Here is a 21,969-nt window from a genome sequence, read left to right as displayed (position 1 = left end):
CCTTTTCCTTCCTAGTTCAACGACCGCCTCCTTTACTGCGTGCCCAGGCTGCGGCTCCTTGGCCAGAAGTTTAGCGTGCGGGCACGCATTGATGTAGATGGCATGGAGGTGAGCACCAGGAGGTGGGAAATGGGAATCCAGACTGGGGTGTTGGTGTTGGGAAGAACAAAGATGTGCTAGCTTTGAACATAAGCCTGTGTGTATAAGTGCAGAGGACTAGGGCTCTAGGGAGCTCAGTAGGCCTTACCACTACCCTTTCTCCTTCCATTCAGCTAAAGGAGAGCTCCAACCTCAATCTGCCTCGGACCTTCCTGGTGTCAGGAAAGCAGCGCTCCCTGGAGCTCCAGGCCAGGTACCTGCCTTTGCCTATGCCTTCCTTACAGCCTCCTCTCTCCTTAAGATATGCTTAGGTATTCCAGGCCTGGAGATTATTATAGAGAAAGGATGACCACCTTTCCCCAAAGATGCAGGCTTGCTCTTCTGCAATGGGGGCCACCCCTGAGAGCTAGATGATATTTGGACTAAGGATAAGTACTTACTGGTATGGGGAAAGTCAGCACTCCTGCCAGTGGGGGGCTTTTGGAGAAAGAATAAGCTCTCCCTGATTCAAACAAGAATTTCTTCTGGTGGGTTCTGTCAGAGGACAGGGAAGAGTAGAATACTAACTCTATCATACAATAATAGCACCACAGATAGTTTATTATAGATTCACAGACTTAAGGAAAATAACTAAATGCAATGTGTGTTCCACGATAGAAGCCTGATTTGGGAAAAACAGCTTAAAATGAGATTTGCTAGACAAGGATTGAATTGAACCTTAGATGTAATGAGCACATTGTCATACTCCTATAATCCAAGTGACCCAGGAGGCTGAGGAAGGAGGATCACAAGTCCAAAGCCAGTCTCAGCAACTTATCAGGGTCCTAAGCAACTTAGTGAGACCTTGTCTCAAAATAATAAATAAATATATAAATAAATAAATAAACAAATAAATAGGGCTGGTGATGTGGCTTGGTGTTTAAGCACTGGTTAAATCCCCAGTACCAAAAAAAGAGAAAAAGAAAACAGTCTGGGAATGTAACTTAGTGGTAAGTGTCCCTGGGTTCAATCCCCAGTACTGCAAATAATAACAGTAATAAAATAAAATAAAATTGTAAAAGTAATAGCATGAGTAAAGTGTTGAGCCTTTTAACAGAGGGGCTTTGATATCTATCCTCTATGTGGATGTTTATATTAATAGATTATATTTCATAAAGTCTTACTCTTGTGCCAGGTACTATTTTTAACTTAATTGAACTGTCTAGTTGAAGTCCTTCCTTTCAACAACACTTATTTCAAGTAGCTACTTCGGCTATGATTGCCACCAACCCATTTTACAGATGGGGAAACTGAGGCATAAGACAGTGTTGCCCCAGATCCCACAGCTGTAAAGGAACAGAGCTGGAATTGGAGCTCAGGCCACTTGGGTCTAATGTCCACTCCCTCAACCACTGTCTAGGCTGCCTTCTGAGAAAAGGGATATGAAGGTCATGGCCAGGACTGGAGAATAGATTCACCTCAGCAGATGACCTGCCTCTGACAGGCTGTGTGGAGGGACTGCATTGAGACAGAACAGAGATGAGTGTGAACTGAGAGTAAAGCGAGCTGAGACTTGGTCCTTGAAACGGAAGGAGTCTGAGAGAGCCTCCCTGAGGCCTGCAGCAGGGACAGCAGGAGCAAAACAGACACATCTGAAAGAATGACAAGCCATGTGACAGGGACACGTTGACTACAGAGAGGGAGGGGGCTGCAGAGATCACTGGACCAAGCAGTGTAGGGTTTCCTCCTAGTGGCAACAGGAAGGTATGGAAAGTTGGTTTTGCAGCTGCTTTTACTGCCCTTATTATTTTTTTAATGAAAATTTTCAACTATCAAGAAAAGTAGAACTATAACAAGCACCCATATGCTCACAATTTGGACAACTGGTTCTCAACCTTGGCAACTCTTGGAATCAACTGAGGAGCTTATAGTAATTATTGATAGCTGGGAGCCACATCCAGAGATTCTGATTTAATTATTCTAGGATGTGGCCTTAAAAAATGGGAAGTTTTAAAAGCTCCCCAGCTTATTTCAATTTGTGCACCAGGGCTTAGAATCACCAAGTCAAATGCAACAAGTGGTAGAGCACTTGCCTAGCATCCATGAGGTCCTGAGTTCCATTCCCAGTACCACGAAGAGAGAAAGAGAGAGAGAGAGACAACTATGGACATTTTGCCATCTATCTTTTTTGGTTTAATATAATTGGTTTGGGGTTTTTGCTTTCTTGTTGTTTGTTTTGCTTTGTTTTGTTTTGTTTGGTACTGGAGATTGAACCCAGGGATGCTTAACCACTGAGCCACATCCCCAGATTTTTTTTTTTATTATTTTATTAGGGACAAGGTGTCCTGAGTTGCTAAGTGCCTTGCTAAATTGCTGAGACTGGCTTTGAACTCACAAGATTCCTGCCTTAGCCTCCCAAGCCGCTGGGATTACAGGCATGTGTCACTGCACCCAGCTGTGTTTTTGTTTTTCAAGGCAGGGTCTCAGTATGTTTCCCAGACCGGCCTCAAACTGCTAGGTTCAAATAATCCTCCTGTCTCAGCCTCTTAAGTAGTTGGGACTATAAGCATGCACTGACATGAGTCATTTTAAACTAAATTACAAAAATCATGAAATTTTATCCCTATATAATTCAGCATGAGTGGCCAAAAATACTATTTTGGTTCTTAAAAAACAAAAGAAAGCCAGGTGCAGTGGTACATACCTGTAATTCCAGCAGCTTTGGAGGCTGAGACAGGAGGATTGGGATTTCAAAGCCAGCCTCAGCAATGGTGAGGTGCTAAGCAACTCAGTGAGATCCCGTCTCTAAATAAAATACAAAATATGGCTGGGGATGTGGCTCAGTGGTCGAGTGCCCCTGAGTTCAATCCCCATTACCCCCCCCCCCAAAAAAAAGCAATGCTTTTTCACTGCAAAGAAATTATAAATTAGAAAATATACATAAATAGCCATCAGAATAAAGTAAAAATTCTCCCTAGAACCCTACCACACAGACATAACCCATGGCCTTTTCTTTCCACATTTTATTATGAAAGTTTTCCAAAATACAGAAAATTGGTAGAATTGCCCAGTGAACACTCATAAACCTACCATTTGGATTATAAAAGTGTTAACATTGTACTATATTTACTTTATCATGTATCTATCATTCTATTCATCTACCAAGCCAAGTGATTTGTTTTTAAAACGTGTTTAAAAATAAATTACAAACATCATTACACATCCCCCCTCAAGAGTTTGACACATGCAGGCATGATAGTGTACAACCTGTAATCCTAGCAACTCCAGAGGCTAAAGCAGGAGGATTGCAAGTTCAAGGCCAGCCTCTGCAATTTAGTAAGGCCATAAGCAACTTGGTGAGACCCTGTCTCAAAATTTGAAATAAAATACGATCAGGGGTATAGTGCACCTGAGTTCAATCCCCAGTGCCAAAAAATAATAGGATATTGGATATTAGATAATTTTATATGTTCTTTTCACTCAACATATTATAAATATTCTATACCATTAATAGCTCTCTTCTCCCTCTCCCTCCCCCCCATTATTTTTCTTTCTCTCTTTCTCTCTGTGCTGGGGATCAATCCCAGGGCCTCACCATGCCAGACAAGGGCTGAGCCACATCCCCATTAATTTTGGGGAGGGTACCAGAGATTGAACCCAGGGTGCTTAAGCTCTGAGCCACATTCCCAGCCCTCTTTTATTTTTTATTTTGAGACAGGGTCTCACTAAATTGCTTAAGACCTCACTAAGTGGCTGAGGCTGGCCTTGAACTTCCTTATGGCTCAACCTCCTGAGCCGCTGGGATTACAGGTGTGCGCCACCGTGCCCAGCTAATGTCTTCTTGTAGTAATGACATGGATGATCTGTTTTGTTTTAACCTGATCTCTATTGTCAGATGCTTAAACTGCTTCCAGTTTTTACTATAATAAAAATGCCTTGCAGTGGACATTCTTGGAGCTAAACATTGACTTACATCCTTACTTTTTCATGAAGTGTTTCTAGGGATATAATTGAACTTTCATATTGGAAGAATGTTTTTGATGTCTAGAGTGTGTGGATGAGGAAAGAAATTAAAATAGGCCAGATAGAAGGCAGCAAGAGTTTAGGGTCCTATTCCTAGTGAGCAGTTGATGAAGCTATACCAGGGCAGAGACCTGAGAGAATGGAGGGCAGACAGGAGAGTCCAGGAAGAAGGCAAAGGGAGGAAAACCTCACATTGATTGACATTTTATCTTTCACCTCAGTTATGCTAAGAACAACACAAAGAGTGATAATCATCTTTATGTTACAAATGAAAACAAAATAAACTGCCTCCTTTCTCAAACTTGACATTCCAGCCACAGGGAATTATTGATGTGGTTTTGTGTATGTTCTATACTCACACCCACTTCACCCTTACTCCTTTACATTAGCCCTTGCACCTCACTGAGGAAAGTTTCCTTAAAAACCCCCATCCAAACTTCAGGCTGGGGCAGGTCCCCAGTCACATAGTAATAAGTGAAGAAGATAGTCAAACCCAGGTCTAATTCTAAAACACTGGCTCTTTGCCACACCAGTTGCTTTTGTTGTGTTGTTGTCATTGTTGTTGCCTTTCCCCCCACAGTGCTGGGGATCAAACCCAGAGTCTCATGTATGCCTGCTAGGCAAGCATTCTTCCACTGAGCTATATCCCCAACTCTCCAGTTGCTTTTTTTTGTTGTTGTTCCAATTGCTTTTTGTTGACCTGCCTAACCCAACATCTTTTTTCCCCCAAGGACAGAGGAGGAGAAGAAAGACTGGGTCCAGGTAACATCCAAGAAGACTTTGTGGTGGGGGCTGGAAAAGTATTAACAGGTGTCATAGGGGTTGGTGGCCTCTTCCCCAAAACACATCTGAACACTATGGCCTTGGACACTTGCCTTCCAACGAATTTTAGCATCCCCATATTACAGATAAGCAAACTGAGGTCCAGAGGTTAAACAGAATCTTACAAATTCTTCTGTTAGAAAACTGTCTTCTTTGAGGGTGTGATCCTGGTGAGTCAAGCCCTATAAAACCTTATGCCCAGACAGGGGCCAGAAAAGCTGGCCCCTGGTTTTTCAACTATTGCTCCCCTTCCTCATTTTACAATTATAACACTGAGACTTGCATTGGGAGGAATTTGCTCAAGGTCATATGCCTGGCAGGGACAGAACTCAAGTTTTCTGACTCCAGGATAGCATAGGAAGGTGAGGTGAGGATGGAAATGGGTGGCTTGTAGGGCAATCTGATCTCTCATTTCTTGATCCTCCCTCACCAGGCCATCAACTCCACCCTCCTGAAGCATGAGCAGACGCTGGAGACCTTCAAACTGTTGAACTCAACAAATAGGGAAGATGAAGACACACCCCCCAACTCTCCAGTAAGAGTCCCTAACCTCTCCTCCTATACTGGGACCCTATCCAGGCCTCCAAATTCCCACCTTCCCTTACAATGATCCACTCCCCTTCTGGAGTCAATGTGCAGTCTTCTGTTGGTAGGGCCACAGAAAAATCAGTAGGGAAACTAGGGCCCCCAAAGGAAAAGACACAGTGAGATATGAGCAGAGCCAGACTCAAAGGCAGGGCTTCTGACTGTCTGCTGCCCGCCCCCCCCCCCAACCCCGCTGTGATGATCTAAGCCTTGGGGCAGAAACAAGGGCTGGTTGGACTGGGCAGAGGAAGAACTGTCTCTGACCTGGGACCTGGCCCTCCCCGTAGAACGTGGATCTTGGGAAGCGGGCACCTACGCCCATCCGGGAAAAGGAAGTCACCATGTGCATGCGCTGTCAGGAGCCCTTCAATTCCATCACCAAACGCAGGCACCACTGCAAGGCCTGCGGGCATGTGAGTGTCGGGAGGCAGGGGCGGAGCTCAGGAGGGTTCGGGCTGACAGCCCAAAGACTCACTTATAAGTGGGCACCCTCCAAGTGGGGGGAGGCTGCAAGTCTGCTGTGGGAGTTGATACATTGAAGGGGAAGGCCCACTGGAATCAGGCTGCTCTTGCCCACTTGCCACCCCAGGTGGTTTGTGGGAAGTGCTCCGAGTTCCGGGCCCGCCTTATCTATGACAACAACCGCTCCAACCGAGTGTGCACTGACTGCTACGTGGCCTTGCATGGGGTGCCTGGGAGCAGTCCAGCCTGCAGCCAGCATACACCTCAGCGCCGGAGATCCATCCTAGAGGTAAGAGCCAGGCCCCTAACCAAATATCCCACAAGTGGGCATCAGCCACCTAGCTAGTATGATTGAGGAAACCTGGGAATCTGTGAAATACTAGGGTATGATGTGCATCTGTTGATCAAGTGATCCAGGCTTGGAGTGAATAAAATGAGTGCAAGAGTGAATGAAACAGTAATTATTTCAAAATGCTTTACACATTTAATCCTCACAGTAACTAACCTACCTCATGCTATTAATATCCCTAGTTTTCAAACAAGGAAACTGAGCCCCAGAGAGATTATTTGCCCATTACATAGCCAGTGAGTGACAAAGCTAGAGTTTTGTGTTGCTTTTTGTTTGTTTGATTGGTACCAGGGATTAAACTCAGGGGCACTAGCCTACAGAGCCACATCTCCAGCCCTATTTTGTATTTTATTTAGAGACAGGGTCTAACTGAGTTGCTTAGCACCTCGCCATTGCTGAGGCTGACTTTGAACTTGCGATTCTCCTGTCTCAGCCTCCTGAGCTGCTGGGATTACAGGCATGCACCACTGTGCCTGGCTTATATTGCTTTTTTTGAGACAGGGTCTGGCTGTGTTCCCCAGGTTGGCCTTGAACTTGGAAAAGCTGCCTCAGTCTCTCAAGTACCTGTCACTATAGGCACGCACCACCAAGCATGCCTAAGATTTTTTTTTTTTATTAACAAACTGCCTTTTCTCATTACAAAGTAGGCTAAATAAGATAACATAAACAAAAAGCAACAAAATACTATATTCCTTTTACCTAGACACAACTGCTAACATCAATCCTTCCTATCTTTCTAGGCACATGCACATGTATACATTTTGGGTTTTTTTTAATATTTATTTTTTAGTTGGACACAATATCTTTATTTATTTATTTTTATGTGGTGCTGAGGATCGAACCCAGGGCCTCGCATGTGCTAGGCGAGCGCTCTACTGCTTAGCCACAACCCTAGCCCAAGGGTTTGTTTTTACAAACTATTATTTAATACCTAGAGTGCTTACTCTGTGCTAGGAACTATCCTAAATATTTACATGTATTAATTCATTTGATGTTTACAACAGCCCTCTGTGCTCTCCTTCCAAGTCCATGTATTTTCATCTAGAGCTGGAATTCTGAGCCAGACTACATTTACCACCCACCCCTTAACCATAATGCTAGATTGCCTCTTGAGTGTACAAATGAATGTGACGAAAGATGAAAAAAGGTGAGGTATGAGTGTGTGAATGACTTGAAGAATAAATAGACTGACAGAAGTAAGAGTGCCTGACAGACATTTATTAGTTGCCCCTGCTGAGAACTATACCCCCTCTTCCCTGGCTCTAGAAGCAGCAGCCCTGGCCTGAGCCAGACAGATAAGCCTAGCTTTGAATTCTGACTCTACCTGACTTTCTGGGTGGTACCAGGCAAATCAATTCTGCCACCTGAGCTTCACTGTTTTCCTCTAAGACATGGGAATAGGAATCCATACACTAAGGGGCTCTTTAAGCCAAGAGGAGTCAGGCTAGGCCTTCTATCAACATTGACACCACCCCATGTCTCTGACTACAGAAACAGGCCTCCGTGGCTGCAGAGAACAGTGTCATCTGCAGCTTCCTGCACTACATGGAGAAGGGTGGGAAAGGATGGCACAAGGCATGGTTCGTGGTCCCTGAGAATGAACCCTTGGTGCTGTACATCTACGGAGCCCCTCAGGTGTGCATCCTATTCCTTTGGGTCTTTTCAGCCACCTGGCAAAATCAGGCTACCCACCTTCTCTCCAGTCCTTTGACCTTTCCTTGGCCTTGGGGGGATAGGGTGACTACCTAAGGGGAAGTTAGAATTCCCACCCTTGTGTGACAAAGACTGACTAGAGACAAGGAGTGGTTGTGGGCCAAGGCATGTAGGGAAAACAGGTGAGTTTGGGGTGGAAGCTGGCTTTCTGGAAGAATCAGGAGTGAAGACAGGGCACTACTAGGTTCAATTTGGAGTGGGGAAAAGCATGTAAATAGGGGCAATGACCTAGACAAAGTCCTGAAAACACTGCCAAAGAGACAAGCCCAGCTATTTTTGGGTGTGGGAGGAAACGGGTACTTGAAGCAGCCTGCATTCTAGACCCAGTTCAAACATTTCCCTATTGGTTACAATAAGGCCAAGTAATCTATTTTTTTTTTCTTTTTGGTACTAGGGATTGATCTCAGGGATGCTTTACCACTGAGATCCCTAGTCCTTATGTAATATTTGAGATAGGATCTCACTAAGTTGCTGAGATTGGCCTCAGACTTTTGATCTTCCTGACTCTGCCTCCTGAGTTACTGGGTTATAGGCACGCACTGTGGCCCCTAACCAAGGAAATCTTCTTGAGCAGGGAAAGAAAAAGGGGAGCAGACGCAAAACCCGTTATAAGTTGGGGCAAAGGGGAATGTCCAGCCTCCAGGTGATCCCAGCCCTATCCCTCCTCCACAGGATGTGAAAGCCCAGCGCAGCCTGCCCCTCATTGGCTTCGAGGTGGGGCCTCCTGAGGCAGGGGAGAGGCCCGACAGAAGACATGTCTTCAAGATCACCCAGAGCCACCTAAGCTGGTACTTCAGCCCTGAAACAGAGGAGCTCCAGCGACGCTGGATGGCTGTGCTTGGCCGGGCAGGCCGTGGGGACACGTTCTGCCCAGGGCCCACACTGTCCGAGGACAGGGAGATGGAAGAGCCACCAGTGGCAGCTTCAGGAGCCACTGCTGAACCCCCTGAAGTCCCCCAGACCCGAGACAAGACCTAGAGGGTTTGGGGGGAACTGGGAGCCCCCATCCCACACACTAGCTGCCCATGTCCAGTTGGGGGGTTCCAGCCCCCTCCTTCCCAGCTCAGTCAATACTTGAACTCCCATCACGGGCACTTTCAATCCCGAATGCTGGGTCTTGGGTTTTTTAATCATCTTTTCACAAAACGTGGGCTTTTAAAAAGTATTCCTACAGTGATATTCATTTTTTTAAATCCCCATCTCCAGGGAGGGTAGGAGCTTTTGCTATACCCACCTGAATTAGGCTGTCCCCTCCCAAAACAATACCCCACAGATCCTGCCTCCACCCAATTTCCCTCAAAAGCATCAGAGGCAGGAGTTCTGGATTCAAAGTGCCAGCTCTGCCACTGACCCTGGTACCCCAAACCACTCCTGCCTCCTCAGCCAGTGTCTTCACGTGTACAACTCCACGTGGGGTGGTGACTAGACCCCTCCTGCCTCTCCCATGGCTTATAGCTTCTACCCAGCTCCAAGGCTACCCAGTATTTTATCGTCCAGACCCATGGCAGGGCCAATGGGCAGGACAAGGGAACAGGGGGGAGGACAATGGATACTCTTTGTTTTGTTTTGTTTTTTTTAAAGAAAAATACAGTTTATTTCAGGCTTACAGTAACTTTCAGAGCACTGCTGTGTTCCATTCATCCATATAGTTTGTTTATACAAAGTACCAGGCTACTAGGGTGGGCCCAGAAACCACTCCCTTGCCAAACTCTCAAGTTCAACTCCCAGAAGGCTGATTCCAAGGCTACTCACAGGTCAAGCCACAGATTAAACAAGAGGGTATTATTTATTAGGGTCATAAGCCTCATCCCTGAACTTAAATGGGATGGGATAAAGAATGAGGAAAGAGGTTGGAGGAGACAGAAAATAGCCCAACTCTTCTTCCAAGCTCACCACCTTGCCAAGATCTTAGAATTCCTAAGGGAACCTGGGGTGAGAGGCTGGGCTGGAGGAAGGGAGCATTCCTGGGAGGTTTTAAGCTCTGAGCAGGAATAAGAGTTGCTATGTGTCGGGTGTGGTGGGGTGGGGTAAGGGAGAGGCACCACAGCTACTTTTGCTTACATCTTCAACTTTTCTTTCATCTGCATGTTCATCTCACCATTCCTGACCCAGCCAGCCCTTGGCACTGAGTACTGGTCCCCAGGCTCATCCTCTCCATAATCCTCCTGTCTAGTATCCATTAGAATCTACCTCCTCCTCCATCCACGCCCACATTCACTCATCCTTCCTCTTCACTGACTGCACCCAAGAGGAACTATGCTGGGAAAACTGGCCTCATCACTCAGATAACTTAAAGCCCAAGGGGGTATGATGGACCAAGTGCCTTAGAACCCCCCAAAACCAAGAACCTTAGGGCTTTTCTTCCCCTGTAGGGAACTGCACAGAGGAACAAGAAAGAGGGTGGGAATAGTATAACCAATCCAGAGGTCTATAGCCCTCCATAAAAGCCCTACAAATAAGTTTCAGAATACCTAGCAAACAAGGGCCCAAACTAATTCCAGCCCCACTCATTTCTTTCTCCGGACAATGGTCCAGCCATCTTCCACTATATCCTCTTCCTTAATATTCTGGGAGTTTGGATCAGAGGGTTCAGGCTTGGGGGAGACCCCATCCGTGGTGGCCCCATCATTTGTAGCTGTGACCTGTGAATACAGGAAATATAAAAAATAGAAGAGAAGTACATGATAGAGTGTTAAATACACTAGCCATTGTAGACCCAGGCTCTGCTCCCAACTTCCCCAGGACTGGCTGTGACCTATGCCTCTCCAGATAATACCACAACCTCCAGAAACAATCACCCCCAATCATTTCTGTGATTTTAGATCCTCCCCCAGAAAACTGAAAACATCTGCATCCCCACCACCACCCAAGGAGCACCCCTTTCACCTCCATCTCTTCCACGCTGTCTGCATCATCTTGATCCCCATCAGTCTCTTTGGCTGCCTTAAGTGCAGTGGCTTTGACTTTGCACTTTCTTTGGGTGATGTGGGAGGCCATCTCCCTCAGAGCAGCCCCATCACCCTTCTGGAAGTGGTGGAACATGGTCTGCAACTGCTGGCTCACCTACCAAGAAAACATTCAACCAGCTTAGATTTTCCCAGAGAATCTACTATATATATAATCAGTCTGTGCTTGCAGCAAGACTATGGAAGGAGTTGTATTTTCCAGAAGAGAATGGGGCTGTTTCCTCCCTAAGAAGTTTGCTAATGAAGAAATCACATATGTAGGGCTCAGGTGAGGGTCTGAAGCATTAAAAGAGGGCTTCCTAGTAGGAAAGGCACTAGAACTAGACTTTCAAAGACAGAAGATGTCAAAGGGAGAGCAATCTCAGCAGGGGGAGCAGTGTTAACCGTGGCAGAGGTAGAAATCTACTGGGGTTAGATACAGGCCTGGATGGGAATAATATATGAAGAAATATAAGAAATGTAAGGTTTGAAAAGACCTAGAAAAACTAGACCTTTTCCTCTGGGCTAAAGGAGTCTTAGAAGCATCTTGTGCAGGACCCAAGAAAAGAACAGTTTTAGCCCAAAACATATGGCTGAGGAGAAGAAAGATGACAGGTAGAGGAGGTAGAAGTTGTGTCCATGATAATCTCACCTGGGGCAGACTCCCATCCTCCACAACTGTATCAAACTCATTTGTCATCAGCTCCCCAAGGAAGTCTTCCACCTCATCCAGCTCCAAGTCAGCTGAGTAGGAAAGAATAGGACCCTCTGTCAAAGACCAGGCAACTTCACCCCTGCCCATTACTTTTCAATACGTACTTGGTAGGTCTGAATCTGGTTGGAGGTAAAAGACCAAACCGTGAGCCTTTTATTCACTAGAGTGCTCTCTTTCATCTGGCCTATTCTAACTGGCCTCCCTTCTATGTTATCTTGTATAAACTACTCACTTCTCTCTCAGCCTCTTCTGTTGGTGGGTCTAATAGTGCCCTCCTTGAATATCTGTAATAAGAAGTCACTCAACCCAATGAATGGCAAAGGGGAGATCCCTAATCTGTGTAAATATCCATCACTCATGGGCTGAAGTGTTTAAAATATATAGATCTATTACAACTGTGGCTCCATTGATACAGGAAGCCACAGACCAAAGGGCTAAGTAGGAAGAAATGTATGTGCCACTTCCAATGACTAAAATCACATCCTATAATGGGACTCTGGCCAAGTCTTCCTCTTTGGGCTTCAGTCATCTTATGGGCCAATGTTCTCTACATTTTCTGAATTAGAGAATAACTCAAAAATGTCTTATACCAAGTTCCTCAGTCTCTCTTCTGTCTCTATGGTCTCCCTGGGAGAACTCATCAAGCCTCTTGCTTTTCCCTACCACTCAAAGCTCATATCACCCAACTCTGTCTCCAACTCAGAGTATGTATGTATATAGATGTTTCACAGGTGCCTCAGACCTCCAAATCCAAAGACTCATCACCTTGCCCTCCAAACCTCATCCTCCAGAGTTCCTCTGTTCTACAAAAGGCACCTAAGCCACCCACCCAGTCACTCAAACCAGAAACCTGTCTCTTTTTCCCCTCACCCCTCTCCTGCCAAGTACTCTCCAATGCCATAATCCATTCCTTTCTTTTCTGTGACCATTGTCATTGCCCTACTTCAGACCTCATCATTTTCTAGACCAAAACCACCTTCCCTTCAGTCTTTCTCTCTTCATTCCATGCTCTATACTGTTACTTTCTATCCAACAAATCCCATCCTCTGACTCACCTTAGAACCTGCCCATAAATTTTTACCACCTACTGCAGTGTTTCATAGTTTGCCTTTGGGAAACATCTGTTCTGTTGATTTTTAAGGGAAGCTATCCATAGAATGTTAATGGAAAACAAAGGCAAACAGGGTTCTTAGTGATTCTTATCCTTATGCATGTCTTCAATATGTTAATGAGTGTTATGTTGTGACTCTTAAGTGGAAGCTGAAGAAAAAGAACTTACATAATTTGACTGGAGAAGTTTTTTCTTCACTGAACATCTAACTGGACAAGTTTTCCATAGCATGCATTTTGGCAAACACTGGCCTAAAGGATAAAATCAAAGGCACATAAGGCCTTCCAGGTCTTACCCTTTGGGGGGAAAGGTCTCCCTACCTCTAGCCTCATTCTCTACTACTCCTTCACAATAGAGCCCTCTGTCACTTTCCAAATATAGCACATTATCTTCTCATACCACAGTATTCATGAGTGTTATTTTCTTCGCCTCTCCTATTCAATTAACTCCTTCTCATCCCTTAAGACCCAGTCCAATCACCACTTCCCTGAGAAGCCTCTCTCCAAGGTTCCTATAACCAGAATAATTACAAGCTCCTCTTTATCAGAACACTTATCTCCCAGTGTTTTAACTGTCCATTTACCCATTTACAACCCTCACTAGAGTGTAAACTGTCTTGAGATATGACTGTCTGATATCATCTCCAAGGCTAAAAAAATGAATAATTTTATAAAAAACCATAGAATGCAACAGGCCCTCTTTTGGGCCACTTGTTCTTGTATAATCCTCAAGACAGGAAATAGCCACATGTGGTTACTGAGCACTTGAAATGCGGCTAGGCCAAACTGAGATGTGCTAAAATGAAATTAACAGAGTTTGAACACTTAATACTAAAAAACATAAAAATATTTCAATAATGTTTTGTTTTTGTGGAACTGGGAACTTGATCCAGGGCCCCTGGCACTGAGCTACATCATCAGATCTTTCTAAAAATTTTAATTTGGAAACAGGGTTTCACTAAATTGCCCAAGCTGGCCTCCAACTTGCTATCATCCTGCCTCAGCCTCTCCACTTAGTGGGATCACAGGCATGCACTACCACCCCTGGCTCAATAATGTTTTATACTTATGGCATACTAAAATATTTTGAATGTGAGTTGAAAAGTATGTATTATTAATTTCATGTGCCTCTCTTTGCTTTAGTAAAAACGGGTGTGTGTGTGTGTGGGGGGGGTGTGGTGCTGGGGTTGGAACCCAGGACCTTAAGCATGATAAGCAAGTGTTCTACCACTGAGCTACACCCACAGTCCAACGGTTTGTAAGTTACATGATGGATGACACACAATTCTACTGGACAGCACTGCAGGTAGAGACTCTTACATTCATTTTTGGGAACTAGAAAACTGAGTCTCAGTAGGTAAAATGCCTTGCTCGGGGCGAAAGCATGATTCCGTGGCAAGCCCCTTAAGATAGAATTCTGACTCCAAAGCCTGCGTCCATTCCACCGCGGTCCAGGTACCAACCGACAACCGCTAAAGAGGAAGTGCGTACTTAGCAGGATGGAGCCCCTCTTCTTCACGCCCAGACACAGATCGCTTTGCCTCCCATTCACTCACCATTGCGGATGAAGTAATCCTCCACTGCACCCCCCAGCCACTCCGCCTTCTCTTGGCTGTGCACGCCCCCGAATCCATTCTCTACAGCGATCTGCGAACACAGGCCCAAGCCCACCACGTCAGCTTGGGAACTGGCCTGGTGTGCCCTGAATGATCTGCCGCTTACGCCGCCGCCAAGCCTCAGGCGCTTCGCCTGGCCGATTCCTATTTTGCCCGAGGGGCCTTAACCTTGATTCTGCCGTGGCCTCACTCACCTGTAAAGCAGGCCAAGCCTCCAACGCCGCGCGGACGCCAGCCCTGAAGAGGGCTCGTGCATCTTCCCCGGCGCCCGCCATCATCCAGTCTGTACCACGTGAAACCCCGGCGGCCCAATCCCGCCACAGATCGTTACAGGCTGAACCAACCGAAAGCTGATTCTGAGAACAGACTCTCTTTTCCGCTGACCTGGCAACAAGACCAGAGCAATAGAAAAGTCTATCAGACCGATTGATGACACCACCACAGTTAACACTTGTAATAATTAAATCAAAGGACAACCAACGTGAATGATTTCTGAGCCTCGATTTCCCGATCCGTGGGTGCTGCGCAAGAAAGATGTGGGGTAGTTATTAGGTCTATAGACTCCAGGCTCTGGGACAGAGGACTCAGGGAGCTTAGCCTAAAAACAAAATCTATATCGTAAATAGCATGCTAACATCTGTGGAACACTGCAAGCAACGAGAGCAGAATACACATTTTTCTGAAGTGCACAAGAACATTCTCCAGAATCTACCATAAATTAGTCCATAAATCAGCCGGGCACAGTGGTGCATGAAGGGTGAGGCAGGAGGATCACAAGTTTGAGACCAGCCTGGGCAACTTAACAAGACTCTGTCTCAAAATAAAAAGGGCTAGAAAATGGGCTGGGATTGCAGCTCAGTGGTAGCGCACTTGCCTGGTAGAGTGCTCACTTAGTACAAGGGCTCGATCCTTAGCACTACATAAAGATAAATAAAATAAAGGTGCTATGTCCATCTAAAATTTTAAAAAATTAAATAAAAAGGGCTGGGAATGTGGCTCAGCCCTTGGATTTGATCCCCAGTACCACAAAAGAAAAGAAAAATGTCCATTTTAAAAATCAGTAGTGCAAGGTGCTGGGTTCCATCCTCAGCACTAAAAATAAAAATAATAAAATAAAGGTATTGTGTCCAACTACAAGTAAAAAATGTTTTTAAATGAAAAAAGGGGGATGGGGTTGCAGCTCAGTGGTAGAGCATTTGCCTAGCATGTGTGAGGCCCTGGGTTCGAGTCTCAGCACCACATATAAATAAAATAAAGGTCCATTTACAACTAAAATAAATATATATTTTTAAAAATGAAAAAAAATAAGTTGCAATGGCAGAGTAGCAAGGGCCTTATTTAAAGCATAAAGTGGACCTCTGTTACAGTATGGAGTAAAATTAGAAATCAACAGCAGAAATAAACTTCTGAAATACGTGGAAATGTACACTCCAAAGTAATGAATGGGTCCAAAAGGAGAAAGTTCACAGAGACAGTAGAAAATACTTTGAAATGAAAACAGCATACCAAAATTTGTGAGCTATAGCTGGAACAACACTTAGAGGGAAATTTTAAGCTGTAATTCTTTTTACAAAATGTAGTTGTCAATGATAACAAAATCTCAATCCTTGTCTGTTGCCAATCCAATAATGAGGACAAGGTATTGAGAAAAAGGAAAAGTTTTATTGTTCAGCTAGCAAGGGAGAAACACAGGGGACTCCTGTCCCAGAGACTGTGATTCTCCCCCAGGGGAACAGAGCACTTTAAAAAAAGGAATAGGAGGGCTGGTGTTTAAATATTATCAACAGACGTACTTAGTTAATATCCACCTGGTGTTCTTGAGAGAGTCATTGCTTCAGCATGTGGGTTTGGAGTTTCTTTATTTTTGTGGGCAGTGATAGCTTTCTGAGCGGTAAAGGACATGATAGCTTAGCCTGCAATGGGGAAAATGTTATGTTATTTCCTCCCACTGTTAGGAAATGGGGGAGAAGAAGATAAAAGGGGAAAGGGCCAGTTTTAAAATAAGCCATCAAAGCTGGGCATGGTGGCACATGCCTACAATCCCAGCAACTCAAGAGGCCTACACAGGAGGATTGCAAGTTCAAAGCCAGCTTCAGCAATTTAGCCAGGCCCTAAGCAATTTAGCAATACCTTGTCTCAAATTTTAAAAAGGGGGAGCTGGGGATGTGGCTCTTTGGTTAAATGCCCTTTGGTACTCCACAGTACCAAAAAAAAAAGCTGCCAAGCAACAAAGTTTATATTAAAAGCATAAAGTGGGCCCCCATTATATAAATATTTAAAAAGAAGAATCTTAAATTAACAAGCTTAGGAAAAAAGAAAAGTAATCCCAAAGCAAACATAAAAAAGGAAATAATAAGAGCAAGAAAACGTTAAATAGACAATGGAGAAAATCAGTGAAGCCAAAAGTTGATTATTTGAAAAGATCAAACTGGGTATTGTAGCCAGGTGTGGTGGTGCATGCCTGTATTCTCAGCAACTTAGGAGGTTGAGTTCAAATCCAGCACTTAGCAATTTAGTGGGGCCTTAAACAACTCAGCGAGACCCTGTCTCTAATAAAGTATAAAAAAGGGCTGGGGATGTGGCTCAGTGAGTTAACCACATATAAATAAAATAAAGGTCCATTTACAACTAAAATAAATATATATATTTTAAAAAATGAAAAAAAAAAGTTGCAATGGCAGAGCTGCAAGGACCTTATTTAAAGCATAAAGTGGACCTCTGCTACAGTATGGAGTAAAATTAGAAATCAATAGCAGAAATAAACTTCTGAAATACGTGGAAATGTACACTCCAAAGTAATGAATGGGTCCAAAACCCCTGGTACCAAAACAAACAAACAAACTGGATGTTGCACATGCCTATAATCCCAGCCACTGCTAAGTCAGGAGTGTGGCAAATTGGGGGGCAGCCTCAGCAACTCTGCAAGACCCTATATCAAAATAAAAATGGCTGGGATGTAGCTCAGTGGTAGAATGCTTGCCTAGCATGTGTGAGGCCCTGGTTTCAACCTCTAGTACCTCAAAGACTACAAAAGAAATGAATAAAATCAAGAAAATTTATCTACCATTAGCTAGACTAAGAGGGGGAAAAAGAAGACTCAAATCACTGAAATCAGTAATGAAAGAGGGGACATCACTACTGACTAGTCAAAAGAGACCACAAATTATATGATACTATTTATACACAATAGGCAAATGTGTACACAGTAGGCAAATGTGTAGGGACAGAAAATAGATGAATTGTTTTGCAGGGCATGGAAAGGAAAGGAAATAGCATTTACTCTTAATGGGTCCAGAGTTTAATTTGGGGGTAATGAAAATGTTCTAAAATTACATTTGTAATGGCAGCAGATATGGTGCCATTGTGTCCACACCTATGCTAAATTGTGTCCACACCTAACCTAAATTCACATGTTGAAGCCTACAGCCCAGTACGTCAGAATGTGACTGTATTTGTGGATAAGGCCTTTCAAGAAGCAATTAAGGTGAAGTGAGGTCATAAGGGTAGGCCCTAATGTAATAGGATTATTATCCTTTGAAAAAGAGATAAAAGGGGCTGGGGTTGTGGCTCAATGGTAGAGCGCTTGCCTAGCATGCATGAGGCACTGGGTTCAATCCCTGGCATTACATAAAATGAACAAATAAAATAAAAGTATTGTGTCCTCCTACAACTAAATTTTTTTTTTTAAGAAAGAGATAAAAGCCAGGTGCAGTGGTGCATGCCTGTAATCCCAGCAACACGGGAGGCTGAGGCAGGATTGTGAGTTCAAAGCCACCTTGAACAACTTATCCAGGACAACTTATCCAGGCCCTAAGCAACTAATCGAGACCCTGTCTCTAAATAAAATATTAAAAAGGGCTGGAGGTGTGGCTCAGTAATTAAGCCCCTTTGGGTTCAATCCCAGGTGCCAGAGAGAGAGAGAGAGAGATAAAAGGGGCAGAGACACCAACAGGTGGATAGGTGTATTCATACATAGATGACCAGCTGAACACACAGCAAGAAAATTAAAGAAGCTGGGCTTGGTGATGCATGCCTGTAATCCCCGTGGCTCAGGAGGTTGAAGCAGGATGATCACTAGTTCAAAGCCAGCCTCAGCAAAAGTAAAGTGCTAAGCAACTCAGTGTGACCCTGTCTCTAAATAAAATACAAAATAGGGCTTGGGATGTGGCTCATTAATTGAGTGCCCCTGAGTTCAGTCCCGGTACCCCTCCCCACCAAGAAAGGAAGGAAGGAAGGAAGGAAGGAAGGAGAAGAAAGGAAGGAAGGAAGAATTTTTTTAAAAAAAAATCAAAGAGGAAATCAATAGAAACCAATCCTGCTGATAGTTTGATCTTAGACCTCTAGCCTCCAAAACTGAGAAAATCAAATTTTTGTTGTTTAAACTACCCAGTCTGTTATATTTTACTATGGCAGACCTAGAAACATAGTAGAGTTTACTCTCTATATACACTAAAAACAGGGCTGGAGTTGTGGCTCAGTGGCAGAGCACTTGCCTAGCTTGTGTGAGGCACTGAGCTCGATCCTTAGCGCCACATTGAAATAAACAAATAAAATAAAGGTATGCTATCAATTTAAAAACATATACTAAAAACCATTCAATTGTATACCTTAAATGCTTGAAGCCATGGCATGTAAATAATATCTCAATAAAATTGTTTTTAGAAGAGTGTCCTAGGTGATTTTCCTCACACATCAAAGGTTGCAAACTTTGAATTAGACCATGCTATCAAGCAGCCCTGACAGTTTTGTGCCTGGGCCTGTAATGAGCACTGCTTGGTCATATGTTTAATGGGTTGCTCAAGGACCTTGTGGTCTGGCATGCAAGATTGTCCAAAGACCACAGAGAATGAACAGAGCCTAAGGTGAATCTAGGCTTGATTAGATACAATTTTTCCAGCCCTCTCTAAGAAAAATAGAACAGGAAAACAGAAAATGAAAGAAAAAGAGAACAGAGCCGGTGGGATAGCTCAGTAGTAGTACACTTGCTCGGCATGCAGGAAGCCCTGGCTTCACCCCGCCCCCCCCCCCCCCCAAGTACAAAAGTGTTTCTTTATCATTATAAAATAAATCACAAATGTTAAAGCTTTACAAGTTTTTTGTTGCTTTGGGGTATTTTGGGGGGGGTTTGTCTTTTAAATTAATTAATCAATTTTAATTAGGCATATATGACAGCAGAATGCATTTTGATTAATTATACACAATTGCAGCACAACTTTTCATTTCTTTGGATATACATGATGTATCGTTGCACCATATGTGCAGTCATATATGTAGTTGTTTTGTTTTATCTTGGTTCTAGGTTTCAAACTCTGGGCCTTGCACATGCTAAGAATGCACTCTGCCACTGAGACACACACCCAGCCCTTAATAACAAATTTTTAAAAACTGAAAAATATAACTAATAAGAACAAATTTTAAAAATGGAAGGAAAAAACCTTATAAAAATATGTGAAAATCAAAACACCCTGAAAAATATCATGAACATTTTCAACCCCCCCCCAAAAAAAATTGTTTTATTTATTTATATTTTTATTTTTTGCAGAAAAATAAAATATTTTACTTCATTGTCCAACTCACCTCTATCAAATTTTTTCCTACACTTCTGGGTACTGTAAACTCTTTGCTGTACTTTTTTTGTGTGTGCCATGCTAGGGATTGAACCTATTACCAGCTGCAGGGTATTAGGTGGGTGGTGAGGGGTTGGTTCTTGTCTTCCAGAAAGAAAGATTTCAGTCAAGTAACTCAAGATTTAACAGAAGCAGTTAAAGCAGCAGTGGTTTGTGGGGTTTTTGTGGTGCTTGTTTTGTTTTGTTTTAAATGGTGCTAGGGATTGAACCAAGGGTTGCTCTACCACTGAGCTACATCCCAGACATTTTTTTTTTTTTAAGGCAGGGTCTCGCTAAATTGCCTAGCCTGGCCTTGGATTTGCTATGTTCCTGCCTCAGCTCTTGAATCACTGAGATTACAGGCGTGTAATCTCAGTGGATTTGTGGTTTATTAACAAAGCAAAAGTACAAACATATGCTCCAAAGGAAGTGAAGCAGGCTGCACCAAGGAGTGGTGAGAACCACTACCTGGGTCTGTGTGACTGTTCTTATGCCAGTGAGGATATAAATTAATCCCTTCTTTTTCTTCTAAGTCATTTGATGGACATTTACAAGTTACGTAAATTTAGGCCCCATGTGCTGGTGCTTAGCATAACCATCTATGTGAATACCACAAGGAGAGTCAAAACTAAAATGTAAATGATATTATAATGAACCCCAAGAAAGTTGGGGGCACAAATTTGCAAGTACTGCATGTGCCTAACGTTTTTCTTCTTTTATTTATTTGTTCTAATCAGTTATACATGACAGCAGAATGCTCTTCAATTCATTGTACATAATGGAGCATAATTTTTCACTTCTCTGGTTGTGCACTAAGTAGGTCACACCATTTGTGCAATCATACATGTACCAAGTTTTCCATCATACATGATGTCCGTCTCATTCCACCATCTTTCCCACCCCACCCCCTCTCCTCCCTCCTGTTTGGCCAATCCAAAGATCCTCCACTCATCCCATGCCCCCCCATTATGGATTAGCATCCACTTATCAGAAAAAAATATTCAGTATTTGTTTTGGGGGGGATTGATTATTTCATGATATTAGCATGATATTCTTTAACTCCATGCATTTATCTGCAAACGCCATAACTTTATTCTCTTATCACTGAGTAATATTTCATTGTGTACATATACCACAGTTTCTTTATCCATTCATCTACTGAAGGGCATTTGGGTTGGTTCTATGGTTTAGCTATTGTGAATTATGCTGCTATAAATATTAATGTGGTTGCGTCACTGTAGTATCTTGTTTTTTTAAAATTTATTTATTGTAATTAGTTATATATGACAACAGAATGCAAATAAATTCAAATTACACAAGTAGAGCACAAGTAGAATCATACCATTCGTGTTTTCATACATGTACTTAGGGTAATGATGTCTGTCTCATTCCACCATCTTTTTTTATTTTATTTTTTTTTTAGTTGTAGATTGTCACAATGTCTTTATTTTTATGTGGTGCTGAGGATGGAACCCAGGGCCTCACGCGTTTGAGGCAAGCGCTCTACCACCAAGCTACAACCCCAGCCCTCCACCATCTTTCCTACCCCCATACCCCTTCCCTTCCCCTCCTTCCCCTTTGCACTATCTAAAGTTTGTCTATTCCTCTCATGCCCCCCCCCCAGTCCCCACTATGAATCAGCATCCTTATATCAGAAAAGACATTTGGGATTGGCTAACTTCGCTTAGCATGATGTTTTCCAACTCCATCCATTTACCTGCAAATTCCATGATTTTATTCTCTTTTAATGCTGAGTAATATTCCATTGTGTATATATACCGCATTTTCTTTATCCATTCAACTACTGAAGGGTATCTAGGTTGGATCCACAATTTAGCTGTTGTGAATTGTGCTGCTATAAACATTGATGTGGCTGTGTCCCTGAAGTATGCTGATTTTAAGTCCTTTGGGTATAGACCAAGGAGTGGGATAGCTGGGTCACATG

The 21,969-nt window shown here is 43.5% G+C and overlaps 2 protein-coding genes across 4 annotated transcripts in view; one reads left to right on the top strand and one right to left on the bottom strand.

Moving 5' to 3' along the window:
* Fgd1 (FYVE, RhoGEF and PH domain containing 1) overlaps positions 1 to 9,644 on the top strand; it is a 41,875-nt gene extending 32,231 nt beyond the window's left edge. For both annotated transcript variants that reach the window (XM_027950202.2, XM_071606867.1), the window contains exons 11-18: positions 16 to 108; positions 273 to 352; positions 4,833 to 4,863; positions 5,357 to 5,458; positions 5,796 to 5,921; positions 6,098 to 6,259; positions 7,811 to 7,954; positions 8,705 to 9,644. In XM_027950202.2, coding sequence (XP_027806003.2) covers positions 16 to 108; positions 273 to 352; positions 4,833 to 4,863; positions 5,357 to 5,458; positions 5,796 to 5,921; positions 6,098 to 6,259; positions 7,811 to 7,954; positions 8,705 to 9,010 — 1,044 coding nt within the window. In that variant the 3' untranslated portion in view covers positions 9,011 to 9,644. The remainder of the gene's footprint in view (positions 1 to 15; positions 109 to 272; positions 353 to 4,832; positions 4,864 to 5,356; positions 5,459 to 5,795; positions 5,922 to 6,097; positions 6,260 to 7,810; positions 7,955 to 8,704) is intronic.
* Positions 9,645 to 9,799: 155 nt separating this feature from the next.
* Positions 9,800 to 14,707, bottom strand: Tsr2 (TSR2 ribosome maturation factor). 2 transcript variants are annotated; one of them, XM_027950203.2, is made up of 5 exons: positions 14,613 to 14,707; positions 14,359 to 14,449; positions 11,630 to 11,721; positions 10,919 to 11,095; positions 9,800 to 10,674 (listed from the first exon to the last, which is right to left on the bottom strand). In XM_027950203.2, exons 1-5 carry the CDS (start codon positions 14,694 to 14,696, stop codon positions 10,540 to 10,542), a joined length of 579 nt encoding a protein of 192 aa, XP_027806004.1. In that variant the 5' UTR covers positions 14,697 to 14,707; the 3' UTR covers positions 9,800 to 10,539. The 2 variants fall into 2 exon arrangements, with proteins under 2 accessions (XP_027806004.1, XP_027806005.1); XM_027950204.2 differs by lacking the exon at positions 14,359 to 14,449 and having other exon boundaries at positions 14,613 to 14,686.
* Between the last annotated feature and the right edge of the window lie 7,262 nt (positions 14,708 to 21,969).

Source organism: Marmota flaviventris, chromosome X (genome assembly GCF_047511675.1).
Source record: "Marmota flaviventris isolate mMarFla1 chromosome X, mMarFla1.hap1, whole genome shotgun sequence".
Lineage (NCBI taxonomy): Eukaryota > Metazoa > Chordata > Mammalia > Rodentia > Sciuridae > Marmota > Marmota flaviventris.
Note: the sequence above shows the minus strand (reverse complement) of the source record. Positions and strands in the feature narration are given on the sequence as shown.

Excerpts from the sequence above, each read along its gene's own strand:
- Tsr2 (XM_027950203.2), bottom strand. The coding sequence starts at position 14,696 with ATGATGGCGGGCGCCGGGGAAGATGCACGAGCCCTCTTCAGGGCTGGC. Across the intron at positions 14,450-14,612 it reads AGGCTTGGCCTGCTTTACAG|ATCGCTGTAGAGAATGGATT; the intron begins GTGAGTGAGGCC and ends CTGTGTTCGCAG. Across the intron at positions 11,096-11,629 it reads AGGATGGGAGTCTGCCCCAG|GTGAGCCAGCAGTTGCAGAC; the intron begins GTGAGATTATCA and ends TTTTCTTGGTAG.